Raw genomic sequence first — 17,721 nt, 5'->3', positions numbered from 1 at the left:
ACGTAGAATTAAGGCAGTTCTGAAGGCAAAAGGGGGTCCAACACCGTATTAGTATGGTGTTCCTAATAATTCTTTAGGTGAGTGTATGTATATATGTATGTGTGTGTGTGTGTGTATATATATATATATATATATATATATATATATATATATATATATATATATATATATATATACTGCTCAAAAAAATAAAGGGAACACAAAAATAACACATCCTAGATCTGAATTAATTAAATATTCTTCTGAAATACTTTGTTCTTTACATAGTTGAATTTGATGACAACAAAATCACACAAAAATAAAAAAATGGAAATCAAATTTTTCAACTCATAGCGGTCTGGATTTGGAGTCACCCTCAAAATTAAAGTGGAAAAACACACTACAGACTGATCCAACTTTGATGTAATGTCCTTAAAACAAGTCAAAATGAGGCTCAGTAGTGTGTGTGGCCTCCACATGCCTGTATGACCTCCCTACAACGACTGTGCATGCTCCTGATGAGGTGGCGGACGGTCTCCTGAGGGATCTCCTCCCAGACCTGGACTAAAGCATCTGCCAACTCCTGGACAGTCTGTGGTGCAACGTGACGTTGGTGGATAGAGCGAGACATGATGTCCCAGATGTGCTCAATTGGATTCAGGTCTGGGGAATGGGCAGGCCAGTCCATAGCATCAATGCCTTCGTCTTGCAGGAACTGCTGACACACTCCAGCCACATGAGGTCTAGCATTGTCTTGCATTAGGAGGAACCCAGGGCCAACCGCACCAGCATATGGTCTCACAAGGGGTCTGAGGATCTCATCTCGGTACCTAATGGCAGTCAGGCTACCTCTGGCGAGCACATGGAGGGCTGTGCGGCCCTCCAAAGAAATGCCACCCCACACCATTACTGACCCAATGCCAAACCGGTCATGCTGGAGGATGTTGCAGGCAGCAGAACGTTCTCCACGACGTCTCAAGACTCTGTCACGTCTGTCACATGTGCTCAGTGTGAACCTGCTTTCATTTGCCAATCTTGGTGTTCTCTGGCAAATGCCAAACGTCCTGCACGGTGTTGGGCTCTAAGCACAACCCCCACCTGTGGACGTCGGGCCCTCATATCACCCTCATGGTGATGGATCATGTGATGACCGGAGTGACGTCACCACAGGTCCTGACCTGTAATGAATGCTCACCACAGGTCCTGTTCAGTAAAGGAGACAGAAGGAGATGCCGGGCATCGCGATCAAGTGGACTAAGGTGAGTTAAATTATTATTTTTTTAACCCCTCTAGCGCTATTTTACTATGCATTCTGTATTCAGAATGCTATTATTTTCCCTTATAACCATGTTATAAGGGGAAATAATATAATCTACAGAACACCTAACCTAAGCCCGAACTTCTGTGAAGAAGTTCGGGTTTGGGTACCAAACATGCGCGATTTTTCTCATGCGAGTGCAAAACGCATTACAATGTTTTGCACTCACGCGGAAAAATCGCGGGTTTTCCCGTAACGCAACCGCACATTTTCCCGCAACGCCCGTGTGAAAGAGGCCTTACAGTGTCTCTTTACCTCTGTTGCAACCTGCTGATGACCCTCTAAACTCAGTGGTCACTTCCACCTGAGAACATCCTGCTTGAAGTCTCACCAGGGGAGCGGTACTTTTGATCAATTGTTAGGTGTCGTCTTGGTCTCTTGATATCAAAATGTGAACAGCATGATGAGGAGGACTGTTGAAATGCCAATTCTAAATGAACCAGGAAATTTATTGGGCGATTCATGGATCAAACACCTGTTGTGAATTTTGCCGTTAAGCTCCTTGTTAGAGAACAGAAAGTTGTGCAAAAAGTGCTGAAACATTGAACAAATTAATGCTCATTCAAAAGTTTAGCGACGGTGACATTAAGTTCACCAAAACAGAACACCGTGCTTTCTAGCCTAGCTGCTGCAGACAGTGGGAAAAAACTATTTTCCTAGCCTTTCTTGTTCTCACCAGGCTTCCTCTGGGTGAGATGCACCATTTTATTGGCCCTCATATGGCCCTCTGGCAGCTCCACTGCCACAATGTGTGTGTGTGTAATAAATATATATATATATATATATATATATATATATAATTTTTTTTTTCTACACACTACCAAGCACTATGAAAACCCACACCCTCAATATAGAATCCTACTCACCCAATAATGTATATGAGTACACACACCTATATATCCTATCCCTAATGTTATATTTGGTTTACAGTATCTTGGGGACAATGCACAGCACTATACAGAAGTGAAGGGTTTTATTGCTGTGCATAGAATTGGGACAGTTTAGAAGGGAGACAGTGGTAGGGCTGCAGTGCTCAGGAAATGCAGGGCTTTGTGCAGTGCCCATGGAATGGGGTTAACAGAGACAATAGGCAAAGGAGTTAAGCAGGAGTTTGCTAGTCAGGGGGTGGAGAATACTCAGCTGTCCAGAGTGCTGGTAGCTGCTGTCTGTCCATGCAGGGAAGATTCTTGATGCTGGTGCATGGTGTGGGCAGGAGTCTGGTGTGCAGTCTGTTGAGCTCCCCGTGTTAGGCTATTTATGCCCAGTCAAAGTCCCCCCCCCCCCCTCCTCCCCAGCCTATGGTGCAGGGATATGACATCATCATGTGCGTGTGGACAAGCTGTAGTTTTTATTGGCATTGTTTTGCGCTGTTTTGCGCATGTTTGGCTTTCTAATTTCTTATCTCAAGTTCTATCAGTGTTTTCATATTTATTTTTTAGGTTGATACAATTATGATAACGAATTTATATATTTTTTTTCATGTTTTACTATGTTTGCATAATATCACTTTAATTTCTGTTTTTAATTTTTCTGCCAAGTTAATTTCTGATGGCTTTCCATTTGCAGGACAAGCTATTTTTTATTGGTGCCATTTTGGGATACATAAGACTTTTTGATCATTTGATATGGTTTTTTGGGGGAGGTGAGGTGACATCGTATATATATATATATATATATATATATATATATATATATATATATATATATATATATATATATATATATATATATATATATATATAAAAAAAGAAAAGGAAGGCTCCTGTGTTAGAGCCGAAACGTCGCTACAGCCTTATGGGTAAATAAAGTTTTTTGATATTTTATCTATTGGAGTGCTGCCCTTTTTCTACGTATGTGTGTGTATATATATATATATATATATATATATATATATATATATATATATATATATATATTATACTATTTTTTTTTTTACGGCGTTTACTTGATGGGATAGATCATGTGTTCATTTTACAGAGTGCATTGTTATGGATGCAGCGATTTTCTATTGTTTACTATTTTAAATGACTTTATTAGGGGAAAGGCTATTTTCTTTCTACACTTTTTATTTTTATAAAACATTTTATTTTTAGTAAAAAAAATTACTGGCCCTCAATAAAAATATTTAATAGCATAATAACAAAAAAGGAATGAAATGTTGTACTGTTTGTCCAATTTAAAGGATTATATCTAACCACCTTATATTATCTGAAAGTTGCCGTATATATGCAACAATGGTGCTAAAATTTGAACAAGAAACAACAACAAAAATAAAGAGGTGGGATGGGTAAATGGCAGCGGGAAGATAAAAGGGGGAGGACGATGTGGATAACTATTAAATATTTTCCAGAGCCAGCTAATTTTTTTTATTTTAAGGGAACCTGTCGCCAGTTTTATGGTGTCCTAACTAAGGGCAACATAAATAAGTGACTAATTCGCTTAGCAAAATGCTGGGTCACTTTCTTTAATTGACCCAGTCAATCTGCCAACATCTTGTATTGAAAAGCTCCCGCTGATAATGATGAGTCATGAATATTCATGAGCTTCTGACTCTCCCCGCCCACCTGCTGCAGGATGACAGTTTGTTTCCATATGAACCAGCAGCAGGTGGGCAGGTGAGTGGCTATAGCTCTGAATTAAATATACGCTGGACTCAATGACATCACGCCGGACTACAATCAGCTCATTAGCATGCGGCATCTTTGTGTGTATATTATGAGATAACCATCTGTCACACCAGTAAGTGAATACATCTAAGGCACTTTTTAGTAGTTAAAGGGTTTCTACCACTTCGTTTCACATAATTAGCTGTCAGACACTAGCGATCCGCTAGTGTCTGCTCTGCCAAACCATCCTAATATAATTGCTTTTGGGGCAGCCGTTTCGCTAAAAAAAGAACTTTTATTGATATGCTAATGAGCCTCTAGGTGCTATGGGGGCGTCATTAGCACCTAGAGGCTTGGTCTACCTTCAGAAACTGCCGCCGCCCAGCGCTTCCCTCCAGCCCGCCCATCTCCTCCTGAATGCGATCCTCCCTGTGAGCGCCTGTATTCGGCGCATGCGCAGTGAATGTCTGACCGCTTCCCTGCTCAGACATCTCCACTGCGCCTGCGCGATGACATCATAGTGCTCCGAGGAACAGGAGCAGGGAAGCGGTCAGACATTCACTGCGCATGCGCCGAATACATACGCTCACAGGGAGGATCGCATTCAGGAGGAGATGGGCGTGCTGGAGGGACGCGCTGGGCGGCGGCAGTTTGTGAAGGTAGACCGAACCTCTAGGTGCTAATGACGCCCCCATAGCACCTAGAGGCTCATTAGCATATTAATAAAAGTTCTTTTTTTAGCGAAACGGCTGCCCCAAAAGCAATTATATTAGGATGGTTTGGCAGAGCAGACACTAGCGTATCGCTAGTGTCTGACAGCTAATTATGTGAAACGAAGTGGTAGAAACCCTTTAATGATTGTATATAATTAGTTAGATTATAATCAAATATCCACATGGCAGGTTCCCTTTAATGCTTTGTGTCCCCCATAAGGTCATACATGGGGGAAACTTAATACTTTTATTTTTTTGTACTGCTGATTTCACTTGTAACTGGGGCTGACATAGTAGCCTCAGTTACAGGGGTAATACAGCCCCCACATATGCTATAAAGTATAGACCCGAGTGCCCAAAATGCAACACAAAACCCACTTATTTATCACAAAGTGCCAACATGGCAATACTACAGTCCAATATAGTATATCTTCCATGTACTTTATCATTTAGCTATAATAGCTTAATAACCTACATTGAATGCGCTAGATTTTCTGTTGATAGTGTGCCCTGTGCTAATGAATGGCAGGAAAAGTTTGAGGCATATTGGTACACCATAGACTTTTTCCAGGGTGCGGGTGCCCACAATGAAGGCTCTGAGTGCAGTCTCTGGTACCCGTTCCATAGGTTCGACATCACTGCTATAAAGCATAGTACAGCCTCTCTGCAGAGCTGTCTAGGAAGAACTGTCAGCTTCTGCAGTCTCCTGCCCCGGTGGTCACATGATCAATTTTGAATAATTTCAGCAGTGCACTTTCTAAAATATGATCATTTGAGTGATTTCTATTAGGTAGGCCTCTCAAAGTGACTTCAGAACTAAATTGGTCCTTAAAGTTGGTTTTGGAAACTCTGTAAAAAAAATATAAAAAAATCACACTTGGGCCTCATGCACATGGCCATTGGGCGGCCGTGGCCATATTGCGGAGTCCGCAATTCTGGAGATGCGGAATGGAGTGACTGAACGGAACACCGGAAGCACTACTGAGTGCTTCCTTGGTGTTTCTCTCCGTTGTTCCGCACCGCAAATAAATATGGCATGTCATAAATTTTTTGCGGTGCGGACAGACCACGGACACATTCAAGTTGAATTGGTCCGGCCCGCTGCACGGATGTTGCCCGTGCAAATGCACGTAATGGCCGCACAACGGCTGTGTGCATGAGGCCTTACCCATAAGCTTGTCTTGATCTCACTGCACTGGCATGAGATTCGCCTAATTTATTAGGAGAAAAAGGAGAGGAGAAAAGAAAAAGGAGGGGGGTGAGCAAAGCAGGAAGGGGCGCCAAAGGATGCCTGGGTATTTTAAATGAACTGAGAGGTCAGGGAATACGTAAGTGGGGCTGCTTCACACCAAACAACGGTCTGACAAGCAGACTGTAGTGTACAAGATACGTTCGGAAGGAGGAAAAAAGAGGTGGTGGAGCGCCAAGAAGAATTATCAAAGGTGTAGTTGCTATATAGGAACTGAATATATCAGATAGAGAGCTCCCGAAGGTGAATTAGAGAATTGGAGGCCTCAGAGTTCCCAAGTTATGAGACTAGATGGTTATTAAGCACCAATTTTTCTCCAATTGATAGACACCTATTATAAAGTGATAGATGCAAAATACCCCAGTGCTGTCAAAATTAGGATTGCATATAAAAATATATTAAAATATCTTATGAACAAAATATCTCACATGGATTAGCCAAATAAAATCAGAAGTGTGTACACACTGCGATGAGTACTCCCTTCACCAGGGAGGAGGGCGCAAGATGAGCATAAGACACTTGTCGCCGTTCCCTCCCTCGCCGAGTTCGCACGTAGATTTTAACTCCTTGGTGTCCTCCAAACAGATGACCCGGATACAACAAGGTGGTTCTTTATTCAATAAGCTCAACGCGTTTCGGGGTGTCAAACCCCCTTCATCAGGAGCAGAGTATGAAGACAGTAGTACACTGGCAGGTCCATAAATACTTTGAGTAATTATTTGGGAAAAAAATCTGTAGCTCATGGTCAGGATTGCACTTCCGGTGGCATGACACCGGAACTGGAAGTGCACCTGCTCATTTGAACCTCATTCTAAAAACAGTCTCTGGGGGTAAACTAAAGATTATACTTTTGGCATCGTCTGGTCCTTTATTAATATAATATAGTGTAAAAAAATTTAAGGAATGTAATGACCGGAGGCCCAGACACACCCTATGTTTGTAACTTGCTTGTGGCCTCCCAACAGGAAGCTAGGGCGTACGTTTCAACTGTGGAACGCAAAAACCGGAAGTCTGGCTAAGCACTCCACCGACAGGAAATTGAAGCATGCGTTCTAGTTGTGGAACGCAAAAAACGCAAATCCGGCCATGCACTCCCTCTGTCAAGTGCTACATAGCCGGACAGGGGTTGGTGTTATTCCCTGTTTAGACTAACTTATGATTATTGGATAGGGTGGTATAATGGTTGGAATCCATTATTTCGGTATAAATGTTAAAATGTAAGAAAATTCTCTTATTTTGGCCAATTTAAACTATATATATATATAATGCATTAATATATTAATAAAAGGATCGACTAAAGGAATCAACATTAATATGTAGACCCACCCAAAATGTAAAACAGATCGATAGTTGGGTGGATCAATACATAAGTGTATACAGTGTGGGGGGTTAGCTCTTCTCCGGGGGTCATTCACACAAGTATCGTCACCAGACACCAAGTTTCAGGTCCAAACATCGCTTTATTTGGCACCTCCGCAAACCAAACATAAATGATACACAATAAACACCTTCCCGGCTGGCTCTAACTAAACATATAATAACCTGACTCACCTAAAGGACCGTTCACACACGGTCATAACATGTGGCTTTCTCAGCCCAATAGTTAAGCAGCCTTGAGGCTGTAGCAAATGCAAGTCTCTTTGGGGAATTGTGGTCCAGCAGTCCTCCCGACTCTGACCTTGTGGCCCTTGTGCCCCTTGTGCCACAGGCGTCACTGCATCCCTCAAATTCCAGGCTGTCACTTAGCCTCGTGGTCCCTCAGCCTAGCCCGGCTGAGACCACACGCACAGAGTCTCAACAGCATTTGCATTTATAATGATACCATTCACTTAGGGTGGAGCCTTAAATGTTATATCGCTAAGTAGTCATCAAGAGACTCTTGTGTATTTTCAGTCGCAACTTGATGTTCAGTTTTTTTTTTCCATATATATTAATTCATATATAGTAATTAATCACCAAAACGCTATAAGTCTCTCATGAGTATATCATGTATTTTCAGTTTGGTTCATTTACTCTCTTTATTGTGAGGCTCCAATGTTGCTTTAATTGTTATATATACTCATCTGGTGACTTGATGCCCCTCATAGTGACACACAGTTGAGTAATGGCCTGGATGACACATGCTGTTTTCTCTACGGCTAAACGGTGTGTTTATAACCATTGATGGTTCATAGCCACTGTATATGAAACAAAGTCTAATGTTCGTTGATTATATAATTGTATTGATATAACAGATACTTTACCGCTCCTTATGGTGGCTTGTTCCTATAGTATCCGGATGTAGCCGGTGCAGCTTGCTTGTTAGTGCAGCGTCCCACATGTTCGGGAGCTGCTGCTTTGATCTCGCCGTGGAAAATTGTCTTGAAGGGGTTAAGCAAACACTTATTTTTGTTTTGTTTTGTCAATTATTTGGTTTGAGCACTGGCTTCCAGCCAGAAGCATTTTGCATTTGTATATGAAAAATGTGTAGAAGGATGTTTTTTTTTTTTTTTCTTTTGGAAATGTATTGGGTAATAGAACAATATTAATTTCTTTATAATAGACTACTTCTGTTATGGATGATCAGAATGAAGATGAATCTCCAAAGAAAAACACCTTATGGCAGGTAGGATCTTGGAATTTCTTTCTAATAAAATGCATTTGGAAAGTCTTCAGACCCTTTCCCTTTTTTCACATTTTGATGTGTTGCGTTCTTGTACTAAATAAAAAAAAAATATAGGGTCATGTTTATTAATAAAGCCCTGCATAGGAGCAGGCCTCTACATAACTTTGGCAGATCCAGTGCTGCTTCTAAATGTAAGACCGCTTCCTAGCGGTCTTACATTTAGACCATTTTTTTACACCTAAAACAGGCGTGGAAAATGGCAATCTCTGTCAGAAATACGCCTAATTTAGCCTTATTTCTGTTTAATAAATGACCCCCATAGTTTTTCCCCATCAGTTTGAACTCAATACCCCATAATGACAAATTTAAAAACAGCATGCTCGTAATCTTTGCTAATTGATTTTAAAGGGGTTGTCCGCTTTTTCTTTGCGTTGATAACCTATCCTCAGGACAGGTTATCAATTTCAGAACGGCTTGGGCCATCTGCTAGCAACCCTGCCGATCAGCTGTTTGAAGAGACCGCATTGCCTATACGAGCGCTGCCTTCTCCTCGTTTTTTACCTACTTGCCATAGCAACTGCAGCAGTTAATAGGCGTAATTATTATGCCGTCCCATTCACTATGGGACAGCTCCTTCCTATTTAGGTCCTATTTATCTAAGCTTTGATAGATTTTCCTTGTGTGTTGTTTGCTTGATTCTAGCAAGTTCTCCAACTACAGCAGACAGGGTCCAATTCTAACTACTATTTACTGTTTTCCTTTACTGTACATCCCCATTTAAAGTGTAACTGTCATATTTTTTATTTGCTAGTTCATTAGAGCTAGGCATGTATACCTGAGTTAGTCTGTCAATGATTGTCAGAAGATCTGTAATTACCTTATAATAGCAGCTTTCATTAATGTCCCCTGTCCCTTTCCACTGCTCCCTTAAGACAGTTGCTATGGCTTGTCTGTCTCCGGCTAAGAAGACCAGAAGACAGAGGGGCGATTCTTCACACTGCATAGCCTTCAGAGTGCAGAGGCATGTCTCTCAGTAATCCAATCTGATTGGCAGGGAGCTGCTGGCTACAGCAAGTGCGTATGTGAAGTGAGGGAAATCAGTTTTGGCCTCAGAGAACTGGCAGAGGAGCCATCTTGAGAAGGTCCTCATATCGGTTAAAACAGCAGTAACTAAGGGAAAAACTCAAAGAAAACAGTGGTATGTGAAGAAAATAAAGATTGTTCTATGCATAATGCTGCAGCAGCAGTAACATGCAAATTTAATTTTTTTATGAAAACATGGCCGTTACTCTAGACACATGTACTCTGTGGACAATGCTACTAAGTGTGTTTCTTGTGCAATGTATGTATGCCTTGAAGAGCCATTTGAGGGACAATACATTTGCACTAGATGCAAGCATGTTGCATATTTGGAAGCCCATATCTTGGATCTAAGTAGGCAGCTTGCGGGGAGGTGGAGCTTGCCGGAAACCTGGTAGGACACGTCTCAGCTAAGCTCCTAACATCGGAAGGCTAATCTATAGCCATCAGTGGACATCCTACCTGCCAGGCTCTTTACCTCCACTCTGTGGCCCACCTGGAGTGTCAGGGCACCGGTTCGTGTCCTCCCAAGCCCTCCTGGACCAATTTTTGGGTTGTGGCCTACTCGGGCCTACTTACCGCCACAAGCCGCGGCCTCAATTTCTGCCGCATCCGAAACCATGAGTGCTAGTCTATTGGAAGACCAAGTGACCAGCTGAGATCCACTACTAGATCCTCTACTGTTAAGGTAAAGCTCACTTGTTTTTCTCTCACTAGCACCTTTTACCAATCTGGCATTGGTTAAAGTTGGTCAACATAAATCTAAAGACCTTCCTCTAGTTTGAAAACCCAGCAGCCTCGATTATTAAGAAACCCACAAGAAATTTTCGCAAAAATCACCCCATGAGCTCCCAACCTGAAAAACCCCTCCCTTGCAAGCATACAGTTTCGACACATGGTGGGGAAGAGAGCGACGACAACAACTCTGAGAGCTTCAGTGAACTACCCATCTCCATATCTTTCCTTAGCAAAGCTCTCAATAGAGCCCTTAGCCCCGTTATGAATGAGCTTCATGAGATCGAACAAGATGTTAAACAAATTGCCCAGCGGGTAGAGCAATTGGAGAATACGCAAGCTCAACTTATCACCTATGCAGAAGCATCTGCCTCCTCCTTTTCTACATGTCAAGATCACCTTAACAAAATTGTTGATTGGCTGGAGGACCAAGATAACAGAGGGAGGCGTAACAACCTTAGAATTAAAGGAGTCCATGAGTCCTCTGCAACAGATCTCCAATTTTCACTCAAATGTCTGTTTATTCAAGTCTTAGGGGTGGTTAACATCGAATGTGCTCATAGAGCTCTCAAAGCTAGGCCAAAACCCCAGGAGCCACCCAGGGACATCATGTTGATAATATAGTTTGGTTGTGCGCGATGACATCCCCAAAAGCTGCGAGAGGTCTTGACCATATGGTCTGGGAAGGTGCCAATGTATTGATTTTTCAGGACTTGGCCAACATCACCGTCTCCAAAAGAAGAATCTTAAAACCGCTCATAGATGCTCTGTTGCCAAAACATTGCCTTTCGGTGGTTGTTTCCTTTTAGCATTAGCTTTATGATCGCTGGCAAAAGGGTGGTTATCCGGAAACGTGGCGAATTGAAAGAAATCATAGAGACCTTGGATCTTTAAGATAATCGGATTCCGGACTGGTCAGCCATCCAAGATCTTTACAGGCTCCCCTCCATTATTTCATCAGCACCATGGGAGATGGTGGCTGCCGGGAAACAGCACAAGAATTACAACCCGGAAAGACTTCTCAAAAGAAAAACAACCTGGTCCAGAACTGATCTTGAGATTCATATGATTATCAAGAGTACTTTTTTCCTTTTTATTTTCATAAGGGCTGTATTTTGTTCTTTTTTTTTTCCTTCCTTAGGTTGTGCAACCTCTCAAATTGCTGCTTTTTTTCTGATATTTAAGTGGGGGCTGGGGGGGGGGGAGGCGGGAGTGATGGTGAGTTGATAAATCAGAGGTTCCCAATAGGGATTTATTCATATTTCAACTGTTCAGCTTTCTCGTTTCGTTACCCTCAGCTTCAACCCACAGACCTGTTGTGAAAGATTCTTTCACATGTGGTTCCATCTTGCCTAGTTCTAGGTTTAAAATGTTTACTTATATTGTATTAGCTTAATTCCCTCTTACAGGATTTTTCTAGTTCCCTACTTGCTCCTGTACTTACTTTTACTCATGGATCTTGCTCCGCTACACAAAACACTGGGATCAGTTGATCTTTCTCTATAATTTTAAGACACTGCCAGGGTGCTCTTTTCTTTCCTTCCTGCAATGGCTCATTACAATAGAACGTTTACTTCGTTTAATGTTAAAGGGTTTCATGAACCAAGGAAACGTAGCCAGGTATTATCCCTTTTTTTAAAAGCCTGTGGAGATATACTCCTCCAGGAGACACATTTCAATTCTAAACGTCTTCCTACCCTGTCACACCCTTTTTACATTAAATGGTTCCATAGTGCACACCCATAATCTGCATCTAAAGGCACAACATCGCACTTAGTAAAAACATTCCCAATATTTACGAGTCTGAGCATTCGGATGCAGAGGGCAGGTCTCTCTTTATTTAACCACCTCCCGTCCGCCCATAGACTAAAAACGTCCGGAAGGTGGTTCTCTATTTCTGAATGGACGTTCTGGAACGTCCATTCAGAAACTGCAGCTGCACGCTAATCGTGCAGCTGCTGATCGGGTTGCCCGCTGTCATTGACAGCAGGGCAACCCTTAGAGAAGGCACGGACAGTGCCCAGGCGTCACTGCCTTCTAGATCGCTGAATACACAGCGCTCACAGAGACAAAAGCGGCCTGACTGTCAGGTGATCGCCGGGACCGGAGAGTGCAGGAGCTGTGTGAGGTCTTTCGGAGACCTCGATCAGCCCTGCACTGAGGCTGTACAGCTCTGTATTGCGCTGTACAGCCTCTCTGGGGGGGTGTATTTCTCCTGTAACTGGGGCTACTATGTCAGCCCTAGTTACAGGAGAAATCAACAGTGAAAAAAAAAAAGTGACGTAAATGTCCCCCAAAGGTCTTGTATGACCTTATGGGGGACGAAAAGTGTAAAATAAAAAATAAAAAAATAGTGTTAATAAAATAAAATAAAAAGGTTTCACATGTAAGGAATAAATTATTATTTTTTTAAATAGAAAAAATAAAATAAAATACACATATTTGGTATTGCCGCGTCCGTGATGGTCGGCTCTATAAAGATATCACATGATCGACCCAGTCCGATAAACACCATAAAAAAAAAATATATATAACTGTCAAAAAAAGCCTTTTTTGTCACCTTACATCACAAAGTGCAACACCAAGTGATCAAAAAGGCATATGTCCCACAAAATGGTACCAATAAAACCGTCACCTCATCCTGCAAAAAATGAGCCCCTACATAAGAAAATCTCTCAAAAAATAAAAAAAAACTATAGCTCTCAGAACACGGAGACACTAAAACATCTTTTTTTTTTTGTTTCAAAAATGCTATTATTGTGTTAAAGTGAAATAAATAAAAAAGTATACATATTAGGTATTGCCGCGTCCATAACAACCGGCTCTATAAAAATATCACATGACCTAACCCCTCGGGTGAACACCGTAAAAAGAAAAAAAAAAAAATGCTAAAACAACAAATTTTTTGGTCACCTTGCCCCATAAAGTGTTATAATGAATGATCAAAAAATCATATGTACCCAAAAATAGTACCACCAAAAATGGCACCTTGTCCCTTAGTTTCCAAAATGGGGTCACTTCTTTGGAGTTTCTACTGTAAGGGTGCATCAGGGGGGCTTCAAATGGGCCATAGCATATAAATAACCATGTGGAGTTCCTTTTTCTTCTGCGCCCTGCCGTGTGCCCATACAGCAGTTTATGACCACATGTGGGGTGTTTCTGTAAACCGCAGAATCTGGGTAATAAATATTGAGTTTTGTTTGGCTGTTAACCATTGATGTGTTAAAGAAAAAATTGGATTAAAATGGAAAATCTGCCAAAAAAGTAAAATTTAAAAAAGTGATCTCCATTTTCCTTTAATTCTTGTGGAACGCCTAAAGGGTTAACAAAGTTTGTAAAATCAGTTTTAAGTAACTTGAGGGGTGTAGTTTCTACATTGGGGTCATTTATGGGGGTATCCACTATGTAGGCCCCACAAAGTGACTTCAGACCTGAACTGGTCCTTAAAAAGTGGGTTTTGGCAATTTTCTTCAAAATTTGAAGAATTGCTTCTAAAGTTCTAAGCCTTCTAACGTCCTAAAAAAATAAAATGATGCCAACATAAAGTAGACATATGGGGAATGTGATAAAAAGAAAAAGAAAACAAAACGAGCGGCACTCACCGTTGATAGGCAGGTTACTTTATTCCATGGCAGGAGGGGGGTGCAAGGGTTGCAGATACAGCAGCAAATAAGCAACAGCCGTTTCGCGCGTGTATGCGCTTCTTCTGGCTTTCCAACACTGAAGAGGTCACGGCACCTTCTTATAGTGCACAGGAAGCCGCATCATCACAGTAATATGCTTAATTACTAAGTAATCAACACCTGGCCTCTCAAGAGGGAGGGCAGGGATTACAGTCAGGCGGGACCTCTTCAATGATGTAAGGTGCATATGTGAACATACATAAACCAATAAGAACAAATCAAAATACGAAAATACAATAAGCAAGAGTGGTTCATTACAAAAATACGCTCATATCTATTTTTTCATTTAGTCCCAGCGGACCCAATGCATCCGTGCGTAGGATCCATATAGTTTCTCTTCTCAGAAGCTCCCTTTCTCTGTCACCACCTCTTTCAGTGCGGTTAACTACTTCAAGGCCAGCAAAAGTCAGCACATTGGGATTTCCACTATGTGCCTTATTCACATGATCTATTAACCGCGGAACACCCTTTCCTGTTTTTAAGGAGTTTAGGTGTTCGCGGAATCTTTCAAATAAGCAGCGGATAGTTTTTCCGATGTAGAAGCGTCCGCATCTACATAAAATTATATAAACCACAAATTTGCTGCGGCAGGTAATAAGTGGAAAAACCCTATGTTCTATCCCTGCAAAAGAGATCACTTGTAGTTGGGAATTGAAGCTGCAGAAGGAACAGTTTCTGCAACTCCTATTCCCTTTTGGTCTCTGTTCAGACAGCCATGTGAGACGTTTTTTCCTGAAATGGCTAGTTACCACTTGATCGCGTATAGTATGGCATCTTCTAAACGCTATCACTGGTTTCATATCTTTCAATTGTTTTAGGGAATCGTCCCTCACTAGGATACTCCAATTTTTCTTTATGACCTGTTTTATCTTATCGGCCATAGGACTGAATTTAAAGGAAAAGGCGAAGGGTGGGGGCCCTTTTATTGAGGGTTTACCCTCCCTTACTTCTGTCTGATGTACTTGTGACGCTTTTGTCATAGCTTGATTCAACAAGTCTGGGGGATACCCTCTACGTCTCAGCCTAGCGCGCAGATCCTGCGCCTGTTTATCATAACTCATTGAGGTGGTATTTATACGTGCAAGTCTTCTGAATTGGCCATATGGCACTGATTGTTTTACTGTGCTTGGGTGATAGCTGGAGAAATGGAGGAGGGAGTTGGCGGCGGTCGGCTTGCGAAAACCTTCCGTCACCAACTCCCCCTCCACCACTGATACCACTACATCCAGAAACTCGATTTTATTGCCCCCAAACTGGTAAGTAAATCGCATGTTCATGTCATTCTGTGTATTCAAGTAATCCACGAAAGCCCGGAAATGTGCCTCGTCACTGGACCATATGATGAAAACATCATCCACGAATCTGTAATAGGCATGCATATATTTCAGAAATGGATTAAAACTCGAGTACACAAAACGGTCTTCGAACCGGGCCAGGTACAGATTGGCAAAAGTACACGCCACTGGGGTCCCCATCGCGGTACCGACCCTTTGTTTATACCAGGAATCTCCGAACATAAAGGCATTGTTAGTGAGAATTAGTTTCAGGCCTTCCGTGATGAACATCTTGAAGTCCTCACTTCTATCTGTGTTCTGTAGGACTTCCATCACTGCCTCAATGCCCTTATCCTGAGGGATCCGGGTATAGAGACTCTCCACATCGAGGGACACGAGTCGGAACTCCTCCTGCCACTGAATATCGGTCAGTGACTGGAGGAGGTCCGACGTGTCCCTCAAATGTGAGGGTATCATCTTAACGATAGGCCCCACAAAGTGACTTCAGACCTGAACTGGTCCTTAAAAAGTGGGTTTTGGCAATTTTCTTCAAAATTTGAAGAATTGCTTCTAAAGTTCTAAGCCTTCTAAGAATAAAATGATGCCAACATAAAGTAGACATATGGGGAATGTTAAGTAATAAATATTTTATGAGGTATCACTTTCTGTTTTAAAAGCAGAGAAATTGAAATTTAGAAAATTGCGAATTCTTCTAAATTTTGGGTAAATTTGGGATTTTTTCATAAAGGTGAAATATATTGACTCAAATTTATGACTATCATGAAGTACAATGTGTCACGAGAAAACAATCTCTGAATGACTTAAATAATTAAAGGCGTTCCAAAGTTATTACCACATAAAGTGAGAGATGTCAGATTTGCAAAATTAGGCCTGGTCAGGAAGAGGGCAAATGGCCTAGATGGGAAGCGGTTAAAGGCAGGCTTTTGCAGGGGTTGAGATTTCTATAGCCAATCTTTATGCACCCAGTTGTCGCTAAACTGTTTGGTTGGTGAACAATTTGGTGGCATTCTGAGAATTTGCAGAAGGTATTCTGGTTGTAGATTTCAATCTTGCTTTGAATCCTCTTTTAGACACATCAAGTCAGACCTGCTGCATTTCTCAGGCTTCTCTTAGCAAGCTTCAGAGGTGCCTTCATGGTCTAGATTTGATTGATTGCATGGCGACTCCAACATCCTCTCACAAGGGATTATACCTTTTACTCCCGTCTGCATAATACTTACCATAGATTGGACTATATATTTTTTTATCTGGAAGGTCTCTTCCGATCCTGCATTTGATTGCCATAGACAAGTGGCGTAGCTAGAAATGACTGGGCCCCACAGCAAATTTTTGAATGGGGGCCCCCTCCCCCCTTCCTTTCATGCCGCCCCCATTCCCGTGGCTAGTAAAGATCGCTCTTTCAGACCAAGCCCGGCAGCTGTTCCATCCATTTTATACACAGTTATATACTGTCACTGTATATAATTTCATTGTGTAATACTGTTGAGGGGGCCCTGACCAAATCCGTTAGTCCTCCTCCTCCTGGATAGGCCCCTTCTGGGTCAGGGCCCCAAAGCAGCTGCTTCCCCCGTTTCCCCTATAGTTACGGTCCTGCCATAGACTCTATCACACTCTCTGATCATGACCCTGTCTGTCATTTTCTCTCTCACGCCTCCCACCTAGGGAATGCAGATGGTCACTTAAGGAGACATTACTTGACGACGATCGACAACTGGTAGCCCTATAGTCCACCCTTACGGAGTATTACTGTACCAATGCTACCTTGGACATATCTTCTCCTGTGGTGTGGGAAACCTACAAGGCATTTATAAGGGGAGAACACATTGCATTCGGGGCTAGGCTTAAAATTCAAATAAATGAGCAATTAAATTCCCTATTTTCAGAATTGGCGGCTCTGGAAAAAATTGACAAATGTTCCCAAGCGACTGTGGTACAAACTAAACTGGAAAATTTGCGTTGGCAGCTGAAAGATCTCTTGAATGTTAAGTCTGCTAAACTATATCAAAGAGCTTCTTTCAAAATTTATGATCATGGCGACAGGTTCTAAACTTGTCGGCCTTAGTTAAACTCTTAGGCTAGGTCTACACAACGACATTTGTCGCGCAACATTTTGTTGCACCAATGTCGCGCGACAATTTTTATAATGGCAGTCTATGGTGTCGCACTGCAACATACTGCGATGCAACAGTCGCAGAAAATCCATCGAGATGGATTTTTCTGCGACTGTTGCGTCGCAGTCGCAGCATGTCGCATGTTGCAGTGCGACACCATAGACTGCCATTATAAAAATTGTTGCGCGACATTGGTGCGACAAATGTTGCGCGACTTATTGTCGCGTGACAAATGTCGTCGTGTAGACCTAGCCTTAAGGACACCGGGCTTACAGGTACGCCCTGATGTCCTGGTACTTAAGGACACAGGGCATACCTGTACGTCCTATGTATTTCATTGAGCAGGC

The 17,721-nt window shown here is 42.1% G+C and overlaps 1 protein-coding gene across 3 annotated transcripts in view; it reads left to right on the top strand.

Moving 5' to 3' along the window:
• FBXW11 (F-box and WD repeat domain containing 11) overlaps positions 1-17,721 on the top strand; it is a 785,504-nt gene that overhangs the window by 171,182 nt on the left and 596,601 nt on the right. For 2 of the 3 annotated variants that reach the window (XM_040404956.1, XM_040404947.1), the window contains one exon: positions 8,408-8,470. The exons of the other annotated variant lie outside the window; for it this stretch is intronic. In XM_040404956.1, coding sequence (XP_040260890.1) covers positions 8,408-8,470 — 63 coding nt within the window. The remainder of the gene's footprint in view (positions 1-8,407; positions 8,471-17,721) is intronic. 3 annotated transcript variants of the gene reach the window in all.

Source organism: Bufo bufo, chromosome 1 (genome assembly GCF_905171765.1).
Source record: "Bufo bufo chromosome 1, aBufBuf1.1, whole genome shotgun sequence".
Classification (NCBI taxonomy): domain Eukaryota; kingdom Metazoa; phylum Chordata; class Amphibia; order Anura; family Bufonidae; genus Bufo; species Bufo bufo.
This window is presented reverse-complemented; position numbering and strand designations above follow the sequence as displayed.